Source organism: Lynx canadensis, chromosome A2 (genome assembly GCF_007474595.2).
Source record: "Lynx canadensis isolate LIC74 chromosome A2, mLynCan4.pri.v2, whole genome shotgun sequence".
Lineage (NCBI taxonomy): Eukaryota > Metazoa > Chordata > Mammalia > Carnivora > Felidae > Lynx > Lynx canadensis.
The window spans coordinates 4,545,572-4,568,021 of record NC_044304.2 but is presented as its reverse complement, the minus strand read 5'-3'; the positions used below and the strand labels follow the sequence as shown (position 1 = coordinate 4,568,021).

The 22,450-nt window shown below is 45.7% G+C and overlaps 1 protein-coding gene across 1 annotated transcript; it reads left to right on the top strand.

Annotated features, from left to right (window-relative positions):
- Window positions 1-296: 296 nt before the first annotated feature.
- Window positions 297-3,741, top strand: CD70 (CD70 molecule). Its single transcript, XM_030293774.1, is given in 4 exon segments — window positions 297-515; window positions 1,380-1,413; window positions 2,801-3,070; window positions 3,073-3,741. Coding segments are annotated over 4 exon segments (591 nt in total). The 5' UTR covers window positions 297-347; the 3' UTR covers window positions 3,192-3,741.
- Window positions 3,742-22,450: the final 18,709 nt, after the last annotated feature.

Below are 22,450 nucleotides of genomic sequence, written 5' to 3'. Positions count from 1 at the left end.
TGGTCCACAGGGGATGCTCAGTGAAGGTTTGTTGAATGAATGAATGAATGAATGAATGACTGTGAGGAAGGTGAGGACAAGGGGCCACATCAGAAGACTGAGGGGCTCCGTGGGGCGGTCGGATTCCTGGCATACCCCTCTGCGAGCTGGGGGTGGGCAAACGCTGGAGGGGATTTCCCTGCTCGGCGAACAGCTCAAATCCCTCCCCTTTGCCGGACATCCCCAGAGTGGGGTGGGGCGGGTCTCTGGCAGGTTCGGGCAGGCCGAGGCCCCCGAGCCGTGAGAGCGCTGAGGTTTCCGTGCTCCCGGCTCCCTGGCTCGCCCCGCGCCCCGCCAGCACGGGCCCCATGCAGCGCTGTCTGAGAATCATGGTGCCGGAGGAGGGGAGCTCCGGCTGCCCGGTGCCCCGCCTGTCCTGGATGTCGGTGCTGCGCTCTGCCGCGATCCTGTCTCTTACCGGCATAATGGCATACTGCTTCCTGCGCGTCCAGCAAGGGCAGCTCGAGCCGCCTAAGGTGCGTAGAGAAGGGGGGAGGAGGAAGATGCAAACCTCCCACCTGCTCGGCGGAGCCTGGGGACCTCTGGGTGGGGCTGGCTCTGCGGGGGCGCAGAGGAGGGAGGCGAACCACCAGGAAGAGAATGGGATCGAAGCAGAGGGACCGTGCGTTTGGGCGCAGACGGGCGAACGACCAAGAATACATAAAATTAAAAAAAAAAAATCCAAATGAGATGGATAAAAATCGTCCCGGAAGGTCTGGGTGGGAAGAGAGATGGAGACCGAGCCGGCTGCTGGGGCACAGCTGCCTGGAGGTCCGGGCTGGGGGGGGGGGGGGGGGGGAGCGGGGTGGGGGCGCGGGGATGTCAGTCGCGCCCTGGAGGTAAGTCCCGGGTGGGGATCCCGGAGTGGGGAGGTCGCAGCTAGGAAAGGAGCATCCGATGCGGGCATGGAAAGTGACTCGTCTTCGGTGTTCCCCAGCGAGCTGACTCAGAGGCTGCTGGGGGCTTCACGAAGCCGGGAGGGGGGTGGGTTCGGGGCCTGCAAGGGCAGGGCGACCCGCGCCGCTCACCTGGGAGCCCCGACACCCACCACGGGGACCCCCTTTGGAGGCGACGCAGGCCGGCCGGGGGGAGGGGGGGGGGGCTGTGCAGCCGAGAGAGCAGGTGTAGGCTGTTAGTTCAAAGTACTTCCTCTTTAAAAGATCTTTTTTAAAAAGTCACAACTCAGTCCAGCTGTTTGAGAAGCGGGTAGGAAGATGAGCAGAGAAAAGAGACGTCTTGATCTCGGTCGGGGACGGTGCGGGGTGGTGGGGGGCGGGGGCGGGGACGTGAAACCTCCGTGCTTCTGTGCTCACCACACGTGTTCTCTTCTGTTCTATCAGCGGGACATGGCTGAGCTGCAGCTAAATCACACAGGTAACCGCGAGTGCATGTGTAGAAGGGAGAAGGAGGGAGGGAGAGAGAAGGAGAAATTGAGCTAGACGGAAAGAGAGAACAGAGAAAGGGGGGGAGAGAGAGAGGGAGAGAGAGAGGGAGGGAGGGGGGAAGAAAGGGAAGAGAGAAGGGGGAGGGCGAGGAAGGGAGGGGGAAAGAGGGAGAGAGAAAGGGGGAGGGGGATGGAGAGAGGCAGGAGAGAGAGGGAGGGAGGGGGGAAAGAGAGGGAGGGAGAAGGAGAAATTGAGCTAGACGGAAAGAGAGAACAGAGAAAGGGAGAGAGAAAGGGGGAGGGGGGGAGGGAGAGAGGCGGGAGAGAGGGGAGAGAGAGGGGAAGAGAGAAAGGGGGAGGGGCGAGGGAGGGAGGGGGAAAGAGGGAGAGAGAAAGGGGGAGGGGGATGGAGGAGGCAGGAGAGAGAGGGGGGGAGGGGGGGAAGAGAGGGAGAGAGAAGGAGAAATTGAGCTAGAGAGATGGAAAGAGAGAACAGAGAAAGGGAGAGAGAAAGGGGGGGAGAGAGAGAGGGAGGGAGGGGGGAGGGGGGGGGAGAGAGGGAGGGGGGGGGGGGGGGGAGGGAGGGGGAAAGAGGGAGAGAGAAAGGGGGAGGGGGATGGAGAGAGGCAGGAGAGAGAGGGAGGGAGGGGGGAAAGAGAGGGAGAGAGAAGGAGAAATTGAGCTAGAGAGATGGAAAGAGAGAAAGAGAAAGGGAGAGAGAAAGGGGAAAGGGGGGAGGAGAGGAAAGAGAGGGGGAGAGAGAAAGGGGGAGGGGAGAGGGAGGGAGGGGGGAATGAGAGGGGGAGAGAGAAAGGGGGAGGGAGGAGGGGGGAGAGAGAGGGGGAGAGAGAAAGGGGGAGGGGAGAGGGAGGGAGGGGGAAAGAGGGGGAGAGAGAAAGGGGGAGGGGAGAGGGAGGAAGGGGGAGGGAGAGAGGCAGGAGAGAAAGGGGGAGGAGAGAGGGAGGGAGGGGGGAAAGAGGGGGAGAGAGAAAGGGGGAGGGGGAGGGAGGGAGGGGGAAATGAGAGGGGGAGAGAGAAAGGGGGAGGAGAGAGGGAGGGAGGGGGGAAAGAGAGGGAGGGAGGGGGAGGGAGAGAGGCGGGAGAGAGGGGAGAGGAAAGGGGGAGGGGGAGGGAGGAGGGGGGAAAGGGAGGGGGGGGAGGGGGGGGAGAGAGAAAGGGGGAGGAGGAGACAGGGGAGGCGGAGGGGGGAGAGAGAGGGAGGGAGGGGGGAAAGAGAGGGGGAGAGAAAGGGGGAGGGGGAGAGAGAAAGGGGGAGGGGGAGGGGGAGGGGGAGGGGGGTTAGGTTTCGACAGAGCAAGCTTGGACATTTGGTCCCTGAACGTCTGTCCTCCCACGTCCCTGACGCTGTGCCGCCAGGACAGCGGCTGGACCACAGGCTGCGCTGGCAGGGAAGTCCGGCCTTGGGCCGCTCCTTCGTGGATGGCCTGGAGCTGGACGACGGCGGGCAACTGCGTGTCCGGCGCGGCGGGGTCTACAGGCTGCACATCCAAGTGACGCTGGCCAACTGCTCCTCCTCCACGCGGGCCGCCCGGCCTCCCAGGGCCACGCTGACGGTGGGCATCTGCTCCCCGGCCGCCCACAGCATCAGCCTGCTGAGGCTCGGCTTCCACGGAGGCTGCGTGGCCGCCTCCAGCGCCTGACGCCGTTGGCTCGCGGGGACACGCTGTGCACCAACCTCACGCTGCCTCTGCTGCCCTCCGCAAATGCTGACGAGACCTTTTTTGGGGTTCAGCTGGTGCACCCCTGACTGTTGCGCCCCCTGGCCCAGATTTGTCGGGAGAGTGTGTTTTCTCTCTCTCTCTCTCTTTTTTTTTTTTTCCTGTCTCTTGTAGAAGCTTTTTTCTTGATGTGTCTCTGTAATATAGTGATGTATAACATCTGATGGGTCTCAATCCTTGCTGCTAGCTTAAGCTTTTGGAATTTCCTGTGTGGCGAGCGGTCTGGGTGCCTTTTGTTGTGTTAATGAGGTGACTTTGGGGAAAGCCCTGAGGTCACCTGGAGAGGTGGGAGTCGGAACTGTCCCTTCCCACTGGCCTGACCTCCAGGGAGGGGAGAGAGGCTGAAGACAGCTCAGCCAGCAAGGGCAAGTGATTTACCCAATGGCATCCGTGTCATGCTCAAAAATACAGAAGGATGGGGTTAGAAGCTTCTAGACTGGTGAGCGAGTGAAAGTCCTGAGAGGGTGCTCACCCGTGGAGAAAACACTGAGTGAGGTTGATGGAACATCACTCACCACTTCTGGTTAGGCGCTGCCTGACTCATACTGGTTTTTGTTCAAATAAAGTCTCAAAAATGTTGATATGCCTCAGTTTATCTTTTAACAGATCTCTATAGTACTTGTCACCTTTGAACATATTAGAAGAATCCACTTACTTATTTTGCTTGTTGGCTGTCTTCCCCCCACATCCCACTGGAATGAAGACGCCATGAGGCCAGGGACTGCATTCTGTGCCAGTCACAGCCAGAGCCCTATGCCGAGGGAGTGCTTGGCACATAATTTTGAACGGAGGAATGGATTCTGTCAACTAGAAAACCACCATCACAAGCCCACATAGCAATGTGCACACTTAGCACCCACATCATGATTTCTAATACCATTCCATGAAAAAGGAATTGGAGGGAGGAGGGGAGCGGGGTGGGGGGGGGGAGGGTGCCTGGGTGGCTCAGTGGATTAAGTATCTAACTCAATTTTGGCTCAGGTCTGGATCTCACCGTAGTGAGATAGAGCCCCTGGTCAAGCTTTGTGCTGGGCATAGAGCCTGCTTAAGATTCTCTCCCCTCTGCCCCTCCCCTGCTTGCAATTTCTCTCTCTCTCTCTCTCTCTCTCTCAATCCATCTCTCAAAAAAAAAAAAAAAGGAATCGGGGCTCCTTAGAGAAATGGCTGATTATAGGAATAGGACAAAAAAATATGTATGATGAGAATGGTGCATTGGTAAGTGGCAGAAATAAGGATGAGAAAGAAAGAGAAAGAGAGAGACCTGGGTGGCCAGACCAGTTAGGAGTTGGTTAAGCGTCCAGCTTTAAAAAATTATATAAAAAAGAAAGCAAAGCCATTGATCTGTGTATGTCGAAGGAGCACAGAAGCCAACTGACAAAGCCCCCAGTGGCTAAAATTAAACAATTTGAGCAATAAAATAAATAGAATAGTATCAGATTATAATTCAGAGTATAAAATAAATATCCATGAGTCTATATTGATATAAATAGGTGATTCAATATGTTTGTAAGTGGGGAAGGGCCAAAACCTTTGTGCAGAATTTCAAATAATTTATGTTGTTTACCTTTAAAGTAAAACTGCCAGGGGCACCTGGGTGGTTCAGTCGGTTGAGCGTTGGACTCGATTTCAGCTCAAGTCATGATGCCAGGGTCATGGGAGCGAGCCCCACATCCGGGTCCTAGCTGAGCACAGAGCCTGCTTGGGATTCTCTCTCTCTCTCTCTCTCTCTTTCTCCCTCTGCCCCTCTTCCCTGCTCTCACGTGCTTGTTCTCTCATTCTCTCTCTCTCTCTCTCTCTCTCTCAAAAATAAAAAAAAAAAATAGGGGTTCCTGGGTGGCTCAGTCGGTTAAACATCTGCCTTCAGCTCAGGTCGTGATCTCATGGTTTGTGGGTTCCAGCCCTACAGTGGGCTCTGTGCTGTCAGCACAGAGCCTGGAGCCTGCTTCAGATTCTGTATCTCCCTCTCTCTCTCTCTCTCTCTCCCCCTCCCCTGCTCATGCTCTCTCTTTGGCTCTCAAAAATAAATATTAAAAAATTTTTTAAATAAATAAATTATAAATAGATAATAAATAAATAAATTTGCCAGTTATTTTACCAGCAAAAATGGGTTTATTCAGGAATAACAGAAAACTACAATCCAGAACAAGCACGCTAATGGCAAAACCACAGGCAAGTCTGCCAAACCAAGGAGAGGACTGCTCTTTAACAAGGTAAAGCAGGAAATTGGGAAGACTGTCATAAACAAAAAGTCTACTAGAGTTACCTGGAAGGTTGTTTTTTTTTTTTTTTAAGTTTATTTATTTATTCTGAGAGAGAGGGCATGTGAGCATGGGAGGGGCAGAGAGAGGGAGAGAGAATCCCAAGCAGGCTCCACTGACAGAGCAGAGCCTCATGCCAAGCTCCATCCCACCAATCGCAAGACCATGACCTACGCAGAAATCAAGAATCCCAGGCTTAACACACTGAACCACTGGAGCGCCCCAACCTGGGAGTTTGAAGGAAGTTGCTTCTCATTGGCTGAGCTAGTTTGTCTCTTACTGGCTGTGTTGTTGCCAGGGGAGGAGGAAATTTTTCTTCTTCCTGCTGGGGTAATAAAGTTGTATCCATGCACAAGGTGCCTCTCTTCCTGTTGGATTTGCAATTAGTGAGGAGTGGTAGGGCACGAGAACCCTTGTGCCACACATTCCCAACTCCATTTTAGTGAGGTTTCCCTTTATCAATTTTCACAATGTAGCTACTCCATCCTAAAGGTGGGGACCACAACTCCCTCTCCATGGGTGTGGGCTGCACATAATGACTTCCTTCTAAAGAAGACAATATGGAAAGTGCAGGGATGAGCAGTAGCTTTACAGTGGAAAAATCTGACCACCACCTCAGCCAGGTGACCAAGGCCAACATCAGGAGTGATAAGCCATGGGGACAGCACAGGCCCCCAGTATGAGTACCATAGGATGAAAAGAACATTTCACCTCAGGGATCTTCCTCCCCAAATCCATCACCCCAGTCTAACCGTGAGAAAAACATCAGATAAATTCCAAGAGGGAGGCATCCTATAAAATGCCTGACCAGTCCTCTTCAGAATGTTAAAAGTCATCAAAGACAAAGAAAGTCTGGGAAACTGTTGCAGCCCAGAGGAAACTTAGGAGATGTGATGACCAAGTGTACTTGGGAATTGTGGATGGGATCCTGGGCAGAAAAAGGATATATGAGAGGAAAAGCAAATAAATCTGAATCAACTGTGGGATTTAGTTAAAATAATATATCAGTATTGGTTCATGAGTTGTATAGCAAGGCACTACACTAGTGTAAGATGTTAAAAATAGAAAAATGGTGTGCACGGAAGTATATAAAAAAACCTATATTCTCTTTTCAGTTGTCTTGTAAACCAAAACTGTTCTTAAAAATAAAGTTTGTTAGTAAAAATAAAGCAATAAAATTGCTTCAGTGGAAAGATGCTGTAGCCAAGGAAGGGATTCTAAGTGTCAAAAGTTCAAGCAGTGGACTTGTAAAATCCTAGCTTCCAAGGTGATCTCACCAGGGCATACAAGATGATGTCAATTAGATGTAAATGTTTAAATTTAGTACACCCATGTTCACAGCAGCCCTACTCAATGTATCCTACAAATGGAAGGGTTAACAATGACTCATTAAACAAGAGAAAAATCATGAAATTAAGAGCTAGCTCTTTGAAAGTAAACAAAATACTTGCAGCTAGATTCACCAGGAAAAAGAGAGAGAGAGAGAGAGAGAGAAGACTAAAATAAATAACATCAGAAATGTAAGAGGAGCCATTACAACAGGTTCCACAGAAATACAAAGGATCATAAAAGGGCTCAAAAACAACTTACCCCATGCTGATGGATTGGAAAAATTAATATTATTAAAACGTCCACATTACCCAAAGCCATTTATAGACTCAGTGCACTCCCTATCAAAAATTACAATGGTATTTTTCAAAGAAATATAAAAATAATTCTAAAATTTGTATGGAACCACAAAAGACCCCACATAACCAAAAGAAATCTCAAGAAAAAAAAAGAACAATGCTGCAGGCATCATACTTCCTGATTTCAAACTATATTACAAAGCTATAGCCAACAAAACAGTAAGGTATTGGCATGAAAACAGACACATCAATCAATGGAACAGAATAGTGTCCAGAAAAACATCCATGCATATGGATTAACATGAATTAATCCATGATAAATGAGTCAAAAATATGCAATGCAGAAAAGACAATTGGTTTTGAGAAAACTGGACAGCCATGTGCAAAAGAATAAAACTGGACCCCTGTCTTATACCATACACAAAATCAACTCCAAATGGGTTAAAGACTGTTAAAGACCTGAAACCATAAAACTCCTAAAAGAAAACATAGGGAATAAACTACTTGACACTGGTCTTAGCAGGAATTTTTGGATTTGCAGCTTTTAAAATTTTTCCAAAAGTAAAACATGCCTAGTGGAAAAAAACCCCAACAGGGCAGAAGAATATAAAGTAAAATAAAACAACAACAACAATAAAAGCCTGATATTTTCCCTCCCTTGAACTACCTTTTAAAAGGACCACTGTTGGCCATTTGGCAATATATCCTTCAGATGCTTGCTAGTGTATCTGAGTTTCAAGAGGACAGCACAGCTGAGTATGGGAAGGATAGCCATTCTGACAGGTGTGAGGGGTATCTCGGGTGGTTTTGATTTTGATTTCCCTGATGATGAGTGATGTTGAGCATCTTTTACATACCTATTGACTACCTGTATGTTTTCTTTGGCAAAATGTCTAGTCAGGTCCTCTGCCCATATTTTAATTGGATTACTTCCTGTTTTCACTGTTGAGTTGTATGGTTCTTATATATTTTGAATATAATCCTTTCAGATATATAGTTTACAAGTATTTTTCTCCCATTTGCTAGGTTGCCATTTCATTTTTGCTGATGGTTTCCTTTTCTGTGCAGAAGCTTTTTACCTTGAGATAGTCCCATTGGCTTCCTTTTGCTTTTGTTGCCTTTGCCTTTGGTGGCAACTCTTCAAGGCTTTAATCTATTTTGAGTTGACTTTTGTGTATGGTTGCAGGTTACGGGCCCAGTTTCATCTTTGGCCCAGCGAGACCCATCTCAGACGCTGACCTCAGAACCATAAGAATGCAAACTTATGTTGTTTTATGCCACAAGTTTGGTGATTATTCATTACAGCAACCCTAGAAAACCATACATGTCCTCCCCTTTGCCATAATGGTTGGGATTCCACTTTCTCACTAGCTCCTGCTCCCCTCCCCCTTGGCTCCCTTCTCTGATCTGACTCCCTGTTCTCAAATTCTGCTGACTCCATGGGGAGCCTGGGTGGTTCAGTCTGTTGGGCATCCAACTCTTGGTTTCAGCTCACCTCATGATCTTGAAGTTCACGAGATCAAGTTCTCTGTCAGGCTCTGGGCTGGCAGCACAGAGCCTGCTTGGGATTCTCTCCTCTCTCTCTCTACCACTACCCTGCTCATGCTCTCTCTCAAAATAAATAAATAAACATTTAAAGTTGCAACACTCATCTCTTGCACTTTCCACCTCTTAAAAAAAAAATTCTGCTGGTTCTATCATGCAGAGTACCTGAATTCTGCCCTTATTGATATCCAGGGAACTTTATATTGCTCAACAATCACCAAAGACTATATAACAGGACTCGTCAAGAGGTTTTCATAAACAAAGACATTGTCATCCACTTTCGGAAAGGAATTGTATCACTCTAACTTGAAAGCTCATGTCAGGACATGAGCCCCATGATGGCAGATATAGAAAGGGCTCTTGTTGTGTTGTGAGCTGGAAAATGAGGCTAGAAGCAGGTAGGCAGATCTTTGAATACCAGGCTAAGAACTAAGGATTTATTGCCTCAGCAAGAGGGAACAATTGAAGAGGCACCTGATTGAACTTGCAGTTTTAAGAGATCGTTCCAGGAACCTTCTACACAATCCTCCCCACCCCAAGACTAGATCACATTCTCTCCTTCTGCACCCCTGGTACTTTCCTTCACTGTGCTGTCTACAAATAACAGCTATCCATGGGGAGATTGGCTGACTGTCCATCAGGACCAGGATAGCCTTGTTTACTTCAGGCATTAGAGTATCTGTGGTTTGGCAGGCAAATAAGGATAATAATGATAGGGAAAAAAAGGATAAATATTGGTGGGGCGCCTGGGTGGCTCAGTCGGTTAAGCGTCCGACTTCGGCTCAGGTCACGATCTCACGGTCTGTGAGTTCGAGCCCCGCATCGGGCTCTGGGCTGATGGCTCAGAGCCTGGAGCCTGCTTCCGATTCTGTGTCTCCCTCTCTCTGCCCCTCCCCTGTTCATGCTCTGTCTCTCTCTGTCTCAAAAATAAATAAAAACGTTAAAAAATTTAAAAAAAAAAAAAAGGATAAATATTGGTGAAAGAAAAGAAAAAAGGAAGACTCAACATCATTAGTTGTGAGGGAAGTATGAATCATGACCACAATGAGATAGCACTACACACCCCCAGGATGGCTGTAATCAAAAAGGCAGACAATAAAAAATGCTGGCAAGGATGGAGGGCAATTGGAACCAGGATGTTTAACTTCAGGTGTCCACATGACCCACACACCTGGTTAGGCATGAGGTCAGGGTGTGTCTGTGAGGGTGTTTCTGGAAGAGCTTAATATTTGAATTTGTAAACCGAGAAGAAAGCACTACCCTCCCTGATGAGGGTGGGCCTCATCCAACCCACCAAGGGCCTGAATAGACTGAAAGCAGAGAAGGGGAGCTAGGACACTGAGCTGGGACATTGGTCTTCTCCTGCCCTTGGACTGTGATGTCCATCAGCTCCCCTGGTTCTCAGGCCTTTGACTTGGACTCGAATTACACCAACTCACCAAGCTCTCTTCGGCCTCGAGCATGGGCACAAGTGGCAGATCGGGGGGCATACACTTGTGAGCCAATTCCTCACACTCTACCTCTTTACAGATGTGTATCTCCTGTTGGCTGTTTCTCTGGAGAACCCTGACCTTGACTAACAAAGGAACCTTCATACATCGCTGGTGGGATTCTAAAACGGGTTAGCGTCCGGGGAAAACTGCCCAGCCGTTCCTCAAAAAGTAACATAGAGCTGCCATATGACCTACAGTTTCACTCCTAGGTATGTACCCAACAGAAATAAAAACCTACATCCTCACAAAGCTTGTACACAGATGTTCACTACAACATTATTCAAAATAGCCCCAAGTTGAAACTACCCAAATGCCCATCAACAGACAAATGGGTAAACAAATGTGGCATTGATATGATGGAATATTATTTGGCAGTTAAGGAACGAAGCACTGATACATGTTACACCATGAATGAACCTTAGAAAGACCACACTAAGTGAGAGAAGTCAGACGCAAAATGATTCTACTTTGTGATTCCATTTTATGGGATTCTGTTTCTATGAAATATCCATGATAGAAAAACACGTAGAGACAGAAAATAGATTAGTGGTTGCATTAGTAACCATTCTTCAGAGAAACAGAATCAATGGGATGCACAAAAATAGAGGGAGAGATTTATTATAAGGAATTAGCTTACGTAATCGTGGCGTTGCACAAGTCTTAAGAGCTGCAGTGGGCAAGCTGGAGACCACGGAGTATCAATGGTATAAAATAGTCCAAAGTCCCACAGGCTCACACCCATCCAAAGAACCAGGCTTCCTGTTTGAGTATGAAGGCATGAACAAAAACATCCAGGCTCAAAGGCAGTCATGCAGGAGGAATTTCTTTTTCCTCCATCTTTCTGTTCCACTCAGGTTTTAACTGATTGGCTGAGGCCCATCCACATTAGGAAGTCATGACTCCAGCATTCTCTGTGGTGGTGGTGGTGATGGTGGTTGTCAACATTTTGTTTCTAAGTAAAATCTCTACACCCAACGTGGGCCTCGAACTCCCAATCCCGAGATCCAGTCATGTGCTGCACCAGCCGAGCCAGCCAGGAGTCCCAGATTTCAACATTCTCTGTGTGCCCCTTTGGACGGAGGATGACAAAAGCCAGAGAGTCTGTCAATCTGAGAAGGAAAAACTGTATCTTTTTCAAATTCACCAAATACTGACTCAAAGACCATGCCAGTTTGGGCGTCTAACCTGAATTTCCCCCAGATCTCATCAGCCCTAGGACCTAAATGAAACTATTTGAACAAAGATAGCTCAGATTTCCCCCCTTGGGGCAACCACATCCTTCGGTATGATGCAAGACCCAGAGTCCCACATTCTGCATTTCTTTGCATTTGGGGGTTTGGCATGTGTTGGGGACCGAAATGCACCTGTGACACTATCAGTTCCTTGGTGAGCACATCAAGGTCCAGAGGCATTAAGACCTTTAACTAAAGCCCCTGAGGCTTAAAGCTATCAGACAGTGAGACCTCCCCCACAACACTGGGTTCTCGGAGAAGGTGGCAGGCTTGTTCAGCCTTAGCAAAAACTGATCCGTTAATTTCTTTTTTCACTCTCCACCTGTTCCCCATTGGGGTCACACAAGACCCCAGAGAAGTCAAAAATCCATGCTGGCAGATCTGGAGCAGACACTTCTTTTCTCCTACCCCAAGATCACATTCCAGTTGTATGGTTCTTTTCTCCCTTAAAATCACCTCTATACTGGAAGGACTCTTCATTATTGTTATGCAAATAGGCCTAGATAGATGGTGCTCCGTGACTCTGGAGACAAGCCCAGACATGCCTGGGCTTTCTTTAGCTTGAACTGCCATCTGGACTCCCAGGCTCAAACACAAACTGAAAACACACATAACATCCACACCCTCCTCCTCATATGCATATAGCCTTTCATAAGGCCCTGGGAGGGCTCCAACCCTATAAGGTTTGATGCTTGCCTAATATAGGTATGTAACAAAAATTGTCAGCAAGAAAAATAACTTGAGATGATGGGTTAACTTTGTTTAATTTTGTTTTAAGTTTTTATTTATTTAACTCATCTCCACACTCAACGTGGGGCCCAAATTCAGGACCCAGAGATCAAGAGTCACATGCTCCACCAACTGAGCCAGCCCGCAGCCCCAGCTTTGTTCAATGTTTAATGAAGTTTCGGTAAGTCATCTAAACATAATTGTTAAGAACAACTGAATTAAAGAAATGTGAGATGAAAGTTTATAAATGAACTTTTCAACAATGATTATGTTTAATAAGTGTGTGTACTTGAAATTTTTTTTAAGTTTATTAATTTTTGAGAGAGAGAGAGAAAGCATGATTGGGGGAGGGGCAGAGAGAGAGAGAGAGAGAGAGAGAGACAGAATCTGAAGCAGACTCCAGGCCCTGGAAGCTGTCAGCAGAGCCCGATGGGGGGGCTCAAACACACAAATAGTGAGATCATGACCTGAGCCAAAGTCAGACGCTCAACCAACTGAGCCACCCAAGCACCCCTAAAGTGTGTCCACTTTAAAATAGTTTCCGAAATATTTTTGGTACCTTTAAATCTTACAGTTCTACCAAGTAAAAGTGGAATGATTGGGGTGCCTGGGTGGCTCAGTCGGCTAAGCATGGCTAAGCATCCGACTTTGGCTCAGGTCATGATCTCACAGTTCATGAGTTCAAGCCCCATGTCAGGCTCTGTGCTGGCAGCTTGGAGCCTGGAGCCTGCTTGGGATTCTGTGTCTCCCTCTCTCTCTGCTCCTCCCCTGCTCATGCTCTGTTTCTCTCTCCTTCAAAAATAAATAAACATTTAAAAAAATTTTTAAGTGAAATGATGGGTATTAATTGAATATCTAGATTATTTACAAATCAGTACCTGCTTTTGGCTTCCTATTTAAATGAAAGAATTTTGGAGTCTGTTAGTAAACATGTCTTGTGCCACGTTGAAAATTGTGGAAAATAGATGCTTCTAGAAATAATGAAATAGTATATTCATGAATTTGCCAATCTATAAGATGTTGGTATATAACAGTTCATAACTGCTTGCTTTTTAGTTTTCTCTAAGAAAGTAAGATTTCTAAGAGATAAGAATTCCAACTAATGTATATAATTAAAACTACTAGTAATAATTCCCCAAACAGGGTAGAGCAATTGTTTCCTCCCCTGCACCGTGTATGTCCGGCCATTACTCTGTCCAATAAAAAGCAAATCCAGACTCAGTAAGGAGAGACTTTATTCAAAAGGAGACTTACAAGGGGGCAGGGAAAGATAATTGAAATTGGTCAGGGGGACTGTTGCAAGAAGAGAACACCATGAGTATAAAGTCTTCAAGCATCTCAAGATTTAAGGGGGAAATTTTTTTTTCTTTTGTAGAAAGGAATAAACAATGCTAGAAAGAACTGAGCTTTCTAGCACTGGGAAGGTGGGATGAAAAGGCAGTGAAAGGGGATATTGGATCAGAGGAAGTTTTACTCTAAAGGAGCTTAACCAAAGTTTGGTTAACAAGCATTGTGCTTCAATGGAGTAGCAGGGACAAGCAGTTCAGCTGAGCACTTCTGAGGCAAAGAACGAGGGTTTGGAGGGTCTGTGTCTGGCCTTACTACAGATAAATGAGGGGGACATCTGTGAGTCTTATCTATGTCATATGGTGAGGGGTTGCTCCTTGCAGTAAGCAATTTTCTGAAACAGAAAGGTATAGGGATTTCTTGACCTACAGTTAATCAACATTGCCAATTCATAGCAGCAGATAACATAAGAAACCTTTAAGAACCTGCAACTTGAGTGCCTGAATGGGCCCTTTGGTTTCTTCATTCTACAAAGGTCTGATGAGGACCTGCTATGTACTACTATGTATCTGCCGGGGATACAGGGAACTATATCCCATAATGCTCCCTGCCTCTACAGTATCAGTCAGGTCCGGCCTGAAAAGAAATAGCACACTCACTGTGATCGGTAAAGGGACCATGTTCAACAATGTAGAGAGGGTCAGGGGAACCCACCAGGAAAGATATGGATCCCCAGGGCTAGCCACAGCTCTCACAGGCCAGAGGAGGAAGCAATTACAGGAACCCAGAAGGATAGCCCTAGTTGTTAGCCAAAGGCTACAGAAAACCTCTGGCCTTTAGTGAAGTTCAAAAAATATAAACCACAGTCTTTATGCAAATAAAATGAGCATGCGCCAAAGAGTTTATTCAGTTCATTCATTAAGGAAGGAATTGGTGAGATAGTAGGGCAGGTTCAAATTCAGGAAACATAACTTATATAGTCAGCCAAAGAATATCTGAAGTGAGTTTGCTAATATATATGAAACTGATTAATGCTTTCATACAGATGTCTGTAGCAGATTGTTCATAATAACCAAAAAGTGGAAATAATCCAACGCCCATCAATTGATGAATGGACAGACAAAATGTGCTACATCCACACAGTGTAAAATTCTCAGGACAAGTGACCCCAATCAACAGGTTCACCACATAGAAATAAGTAGGTTTATTAGTCACCTAGAGCTATGTAATGAATTGCCACAAACTTAGTGGTTTAAAACAACACTCATTTATTAACTCATGGTGTCCGTAGAGGGGGCAGTCCAGACAAGGCTCCATGGGATTCTGTGCTCAGCGTTTCACAATGGAGGTGTTTACAAGCTGTGTTCTCACCTGGAGGCTGGACTAGAGAAGAATCATGTCCAAGTTCATTTGTGTTGTTGGCACAATTTAGTTCCTTGCAGTTGGAGGATTGAGGTCTCCACTTTCTCACTTATTATTGGCCAGGAGTCACTCTCAGCTTGAAGATGTGCGCAGGCTCTTGCCACAGGATTCCCTCCATCTTCAAAGCCAGCAAGGACAGGCTGACTCCTTCTCCAGTTGTGAATCTCTGGCCTCTAACGTTCTCCACCTCTCACTTCTAGATCCAGAGTTAGAGTTTGTGTAGGGGCGCCTGGGGTGGCTCAGTCAGTTAAGCATCCAACTTTGGCTCAGGTCATGATCTCACTGTTTGTGGGTTCAAGCCCCACATTGGGCTCTGTGCTGACAGCTTGAATCCTGGAGCCTGCTTCAGATTCTGTGTCTCCTTCTCTCTCTGCCCCTCCCCCACTCACACTCTTTCTTTCTCTCAAAAATAAATAAACATTTAAAAATTTTTAAAAAAAGAAGAGTTTGTATAAAAAGCCCAGGCCCACCCGAATAATCTCTTTTGATTAACTCAAAGTCAACTAAGCAAAACCTGCAAAATCCCTTTTGCTGTATAACATAATCATGGAAGTGATATCCTGTCCTTTTCACAGGGAAGGAAGTTATATAAGGGCAGGGGTCATTGGGGTTAGTCTTCAATTCTGCCTACCATATACCAATATTGTTAAAATACATATTATTGGGCCTCACATCTAGAAATTCCAATGCAGTCAGTCTCAGATGGTCCTAAGGCTCAGTGTTATTTAAAGCTTTTGAGGGGCGCCTGGGTGGCGCAGTCGGTTAAGCGTCCGACTTCAGCCAGGTCACGATCTCGCGGTCCGTGAGTTCGAGCCCCGCGTCAGGCTCTGGGCTGATGGCTCAGAGCCTGGAGCCTGTTTCCAATTCTGTGTCTCCCTCTCTCTCTGCCCCTCCCCCGTTCATGCTCTGTCTCTCTCTGTCCCAAAAATAAATAAACGTTGAAAAAAAAAATTAAAAAAAAAAAAAAAGCTTTTGAGATGATGCTGAGAAACAGCCCCCTTGCAGGTATGTCTCACAAACCTGGAATAGTTATAACACGTGTTCAATTTTCTCCAGAACATCTGAATCAGAGATAGGACAGGTGAAAGAGAAAAAACAACAAATGGACAGAATATGTTAGAGTTCTGGGGGTGCCTGGGTGGCTCAGTCGGTTAAGCATCTAACTCTTGATCTCTGGTCGGGTCTTGACCCCAAGGTCTTGAGTTCATGCCCCGCGTTGGGCTCTGCACTGGGCGTGAAACCTACTTAAAAAAAGAGAAAGAGGGAAATAAACTTACAGAGAAATGCTGAAAAGGAAAAAAGAGAGAGTTCTAAAAAAACACTCAAAAAGAAGAAAAGCTGTTCAAAATCACTTTCAGGCTTTCACAGTTTCTAGGTCATTCCCAGAAAGTTCATGCTACCAGAAAAAGAAATATAAATGCGAAGGGGGGCAGAATTAAAACAGTCCTGCGGTGGGAATGCAAACTGGTGCAGCCACTCTGGAAAACAGTATGGAGGTTCCTCAAAAAACTAAAAATAGAACTACCCTATGACCCACCAATCGCACTACTAGGCATTTATCCAAGGGATACGGGTGTGCTGTTTTGAAGGGACACATGCACCCCAATGTTTATAGCAGCCCTATCGACAATAGCCAAAGTATGGAAAGAGCCCAAATGTCCATCGACGGATGAATGGATAAAGAAGATGTGGTCTGTATATACAATGGAGTATTACTCGGCAATCAAAAAGAATGAACTCTTGCCATTTGCAACTACATGGATGGAACTGGAGGGGATTATGCTAAGCGAAATTAGTCAAAGAAAGACAAATATCATACGACCTCACTCATATGAGGACTTTAAGACACAGAACAGGGGTGCCTGGGTGGCTAAGCCTCCGACTTCAGCTCAGGTCACAATCTCGTAGTTCGTGGGTTCGAGCCCCGCGTCGGGCTCTGTGCTGACAGCTCAGAGCCTGGAGCCTGTTTCAGATTCTGTGTCTCCCTCTCTCTCTGACCCACCCCGTTCATGCTCTATCTCTCTCTGTCTCAAAAATAAATAAACGTTAAAAAAAGTTAAAAAAAAAAAGACACAGAACAGATGAACACAAGGGAAGGGAAGTAAAAATAATATAAAAACAGGGAGGGGGACAAAACAGAAGAGACTCATAAATATGGAGAACAAACTGAGGGTTACAGGAGGGGTTGTGGGAGGGGGGATGGGCTAAATGGGTCAGGGGCATTAAGGAATCTACTCCTAAAATCATTGTTGCGCTATATGTTAACTAATTTGGATGTAAATTTTAAAAAATAAAAAATAAAATTAAAAAAAAACAGTCCTGCAGATGAGTAATGGAGAATGGTCACACAACAATGTGAATGTACCTAATGCCCTTGCACTGCACACTTTAACACGATTAAGATGTTAAATATTAGGTACATTTTACAAGATTAAAAAAAAATTTTTTAGCGAGATGTATTGAATTATCATGTGGTTGCATAAAAATGGTAACATATGGGTACCACGTTTTGTAACTGATGTGCAAACACACGTATGTGTTTTCAAGTTTCTGTTTCTATTTTGATTTTTATATTGCTATTTAAAAATATATATATGGTAAGAGCCTTGTAAAATTAAATGTGTACCAACACTGTAACTAATCAGTTCACGTCTAGGTGTTTCCCTGATAACGATGAACATGTGTTAACCGACAGGTGCCCAGTGCTGTTTGTAGCCGCATTATTCATAATAAGCAAAACCGGGAAACAACCCAAATGTCCGTCAACTAGGGAACAGATTTCTAAAGAACAAAAATTCAATGGAATAAATTTAACAATCCATCAGTTCGGGAGCATCCCTTCCAGAAAATGGCACTCTGGAGCGGTATAAAACAAAGTTTTTCTGAGCGAGAGAGTGGAGCAAAGAAGTTATTACAAAACAAAAGAAAAGACTGTTTCAGGGGCACCTTGGTGACTCAGTCCATTAAGTGTCTAACTCTTGGTCTCTTGGTTTCTGCTCAGGTCACAATCTCACGGTCGTGGGATCCAGCCCTGCTTGAGACTCTCTCTCTCCCTCTGCCCTTCTTCCTTGTTTGTGGTCTCTTTCTGTAAAAAAAAAAAAAAAAAAAAAAAAAAAAAAAAAAGTTTCAGGCTAAGCCCCATTCATTCTACAGAAGAGGAAGAGGAAATAGAAAGGATCTTAGTTCATGCATTACCTCATTAGCACTGATCAGGACCTTTCAGGTTGACTGTTCAAAAATCACGTTTTGGGGAGGTTGAGGCTGCCATCATGTCTAGGCTTGCCATCGTGGGAGCAAATGACTCCATTCAGGGTCGTTGTTTCTTTTCCAACAGGATAAGCAAACTGAGCTCCATTTGTACAATGAAATGTTACTCAACAACGAAGAAGGAATGAACTGCTGATACACAGAACATGGCTGAACTTCAGAAACCTTATTTTGAGTGAAAGATGCCAGACACCAACAAACACACTTCTACATATACTTCTACATATCAGACGTTCAGGAACAATTTTATGCATCGTAATGAGTGTCAGAACAATGGTTACAACAACACAACAATGGTTACAACCCTGTTGTGTCGACTTGGGAAGGACACATAGGACATTTCTGGAGTGATGGAAATGGTCCGAATCTTGGAAGGAATGTGGGTTACCGAGATAAAAGCGTCGGTCAATATCATTGCAATGCTATGCTTGTAATTATGTAAATTCTATGTCCATTAAAAACCCTGTGATTTGGGGGTGCCTGGGTGGCTCAGTCAGTTAAGAGTCCAACTCTTTGTTGTTGTTGTTGTTTGTTGTTGTTAAGCCTCCAACTCTTGATCTCAGCTCAGGTTGTGAGCTCAAGCCCCACGATGGATGTGAAGCCTACTTAAAAATAAATAAAGAAATAAAAATAAATTAAAGCCCTGGGATTTGGGTTTCATAATTAACATAATTCATCTCACAGGCGCTCACCAATTTTCTGAAATTGCTTGCGAAAAAAGAAAAAAATCTTTTTCTTCTGGGGTGCCTGGGTGGCTGTCAGTTAAGTATCTAACTTTGGCTCAGGTCATGATCTCACAGTTCATGGGATCAAGCCCCCATTGGGCTCCAGGCTAACAGAGCAGAGCCTGCTTGGGATTCTGTCTCTCTTTCCCTCTCTCTCTGCCTCTCCCCTGTCTCTCAAAATAAATAAATAAACTTAAAAAAGTCTTTTTCTTCTAATGAATTGGAAGCCAAGTAGTCCCCAATCTATCCTCCTGCACAAGAAATAAAATGGAGAGTCCACTGAGAGGGAAATCATAAACACCAGAAGTAAAAACCACGGGGAGTCATAGACCAGTAGAACAGCCAGGTAAGAACTTAGCTGAAGCACCAACTGGGGGGGTGGGGTACCCATGTTATAGATGGAATGTGTCCCCCAAATTTCTCAAGTTGAAGTCTTATACCCCAGTGTAATGGTATTCGGAGATGGGGCCGTTGGAAGGTGATATTGCATATAATATATATTTTTATTTATAGTATATATTATATATACTATATATACTAAATATATATATTTATATAGTTATATATATTTATAATATTATAAATATAATAATATATATATTTGGTCTTGTCTCCAGTCCCTGACACAGAGCTCCTAGCTCCTAAAATCCTGTAATCTCATTTCATTATTCATAACAAGCCCCTTTTTAAACTCAACCGTGCCTGAGTTTGTGTTAACGAAGTGACTTTTGGAAAGCCCCAAAGGATGGGGGAGCTGGTTGCCACGGAACGAAAGTAATTTAGAGGGTTCGAACTTTCAGCCCCACCCCCTCATGGCCTACGTGGGAAGAGGGACTGGAAATTGAGCTCAGCACTAATGGCCAATGATTTAATCAACCGTGCCTACATAACGAAAGCTCTGACCCGAAGGCGTTTTCGGAGGGCAGGGTGTCTGTCTGGACAGGGCGCAGAGGCCTCCAAACTTGGCCCCATGTGTCTCTTCCATCTGGCCGTTACTGACTTGTATCCTCTTATATCAAACAGGTAATCAATCTAGTTAGTAGACTGTTTTCCTGAGTTCTGTGAGTTTGGGATTGCAAATTATCAACCCGAGGAGTTGTGGAAACCTGCTACTCACAGCCGGTTGGTCAGAGACCCAGACATGGTTGGCACCTGAAGGGGGTCTGGTGGGACCGAGCCCTTAACTGGTGGGATCTCCCACTAACTCCAGATAGATGGTGGGGGGATTGAATCATAGGATGCCCAGCTGGGGTCAGAGAATTGGCCAGTGTGGGGGGAAAAACCCACACATACGGTGTCAAAAGTGATCGATGAGGGCACCTGGGTGGCTCAGTCTGTTGAACGACGGAATCGTGGTTTTGGCTCTGGTTATGATCTCACGGTTGGGGGGTTAGAGCCCCACATAGGGCTCCATGCAGAGAGTGCAGAATCTGCTTGGGATTCTCTCTCTCTCCCTCTTTCTGCCCCTCCCCTCCTCACCTCTCTGTCTCTCTCTCTTTCTCACTCTCTCCCCAGCCCCCCGCCCACTACCATGTAAGGACACAGCAAGCAGGACGCAGCTGTTTGCCAGCCAGGAGGAGAGTAGTTGCCAGAACCTGACCCTGCTGGGCCTTACTCTTGAACTTCCCAGCCTCCAGAACTGTGAGAAAATAAAGGTCTGTTGTCTACACCGCCCCCTCCCCGAGTCTGTAGTATTTTATTACATCAGCTCAAGCTGATTAGGACAGCCTTCCTGGAGCTGGGTGCTACACTTCAGGAAGGGATCTTTACTCCAGACCTGCACGCAGCCAATGCGTGATACAGAGCATCTCGTAAGCAGAATAACAGACTCTGAGGTCTAGAGAAGGCTTTCCCAGACTCAGTGCTATTGACGCTTGGAGCTGGGTAGTTCTCCATGGTGGGGGCATCCTGGGCACTTCGAGGTGTTGAACAGCATCCCTGCCCACACCCACCTGATGCCAGGAGTTTTCCTCCCACCATGTGATAACCATACATATCTGTAGACATTGCCTGGTGTCCCTGGCAGGGAGCTGGGGGGGCGGGCAGAGTCATCCCCAGTTGAGAACCATTAGTCTAGGTTTGGGGTAAGCACAATACTAAGCCTGGAAATTCAACTGTCTGGGTACAAGCCCTAAGCCCCCCTCCTTAGGTAAATTACTTCAAGCGCTAGCCTCAGCTGCTTTGTTGCTAGAATCAGAATGATACCCCATCACCACCGTTTTGGCTGGAATGGGGCAGCAAGCTGCCCCAAAAAAGTACTGGCTTTATTTTGCTTAAAATTGTAAGAGTCAGGAATTAAAAAAGGGTTTGTTGGGGTGGTTGCTCTGTGATCCAAGTGGTACCTGCTGGGGCAGCTGGGTCTAGAGAATCCAATTCCGAAGTGACCCCATCACTCACAGGTCTGTGCCCCGGTCCGCTCTCTCCTCAGCCCCCTTGCTCCTTTCCAGCCTCTCCCTCCCCACAAGGCACAGCCAAGATTCAGCACATTTATTTACTCAACACACGCATATATATATATATATATATATATATATATATTTTTTTTTTTTTTTTTTTTTTTTTTTAGGAGAGTACCACAATCACCCTTTATGTAGTCCCAAGGAAAGAAGTGTCCTGAGGTTTGGGATGGAGGGGGCTGTCAGTGGGTAGTTATCCTTTTCTTCACCTTTTTAATGTTTATTTATTGATTTTAAGACAGACAGGGAGAACGCCCGTGCATGATCGGGGGAGGGGCACAGAGAGAGAGAGAGAGAGAGAGAGAATCCCAAGCAGACTCCCCAATGTCAGCACAAAGCCCGACGTGGGGCTCGCCCTCATGAACCCTTAGATCATGACCTGAACCGAAACCATGAGCTGAAGAACCACCCAAGCGCCCTAGTAGTTATCTGTTTCTGGACCAAGATTTAGTTGCCTTTTTTTATAGTTTTGCTTGCCCTTATGATGGAAAATTATATGGTTTCAGTTGGTTCTCAAAGCCCCATTGAAACAGACATGATGTGGATTACAGGAACTTCATACCTTGTCTTTGCATCGGTACACATCCCTCACATCTGACTTCTTTTGAATCTCATTAAGGGGAGTATGTATATTAAAAGAATAAATTATTTTACATTTATTTACATTTCACAAATTATTTACATTTATATTTACAATGATTTACATTTTTAAAATGTCATTATATTGGAAACCAATATATTTACCTAGACAGACAAGGCTGACCAGAACAAAAAAAAAAATTGTTTTCTGCTACATCTTTGATCATAAATGGGTTTGTGAGTAGTTATCAATAGCAGCATATTCTGAAACTCTTTTTTCCCCCCAAATAAGAAAAAATTCAAAAAGTAAAATTCATCATCAGGGTGATCTCCAAAATAGCGGCTGACTCCTTTCTTTCCTTTAAACAAGTTTAGATAATCCCAAATAACAGTTAAAGTGATAGTTTCTGTAGAATCAGTGTCTGTGGTCACATCCAAGTACATGATTCTGAGATCAGGAATTAACATCAAGTTTCCATTTCATAAGATACAATAAACAGTATGCAGCATGCAAATACTTCTGACCAGAAATTTTTAAGTACCAAAATATGGCTTTTTACCTATACAACTAAAAATATTTATAATTCTGATATTTTCCATGGCAAAAACAAGTCAAGTGCATCGTGCTATAGATAGCACGAAGAACCAAGAAGCAAATATCATACAA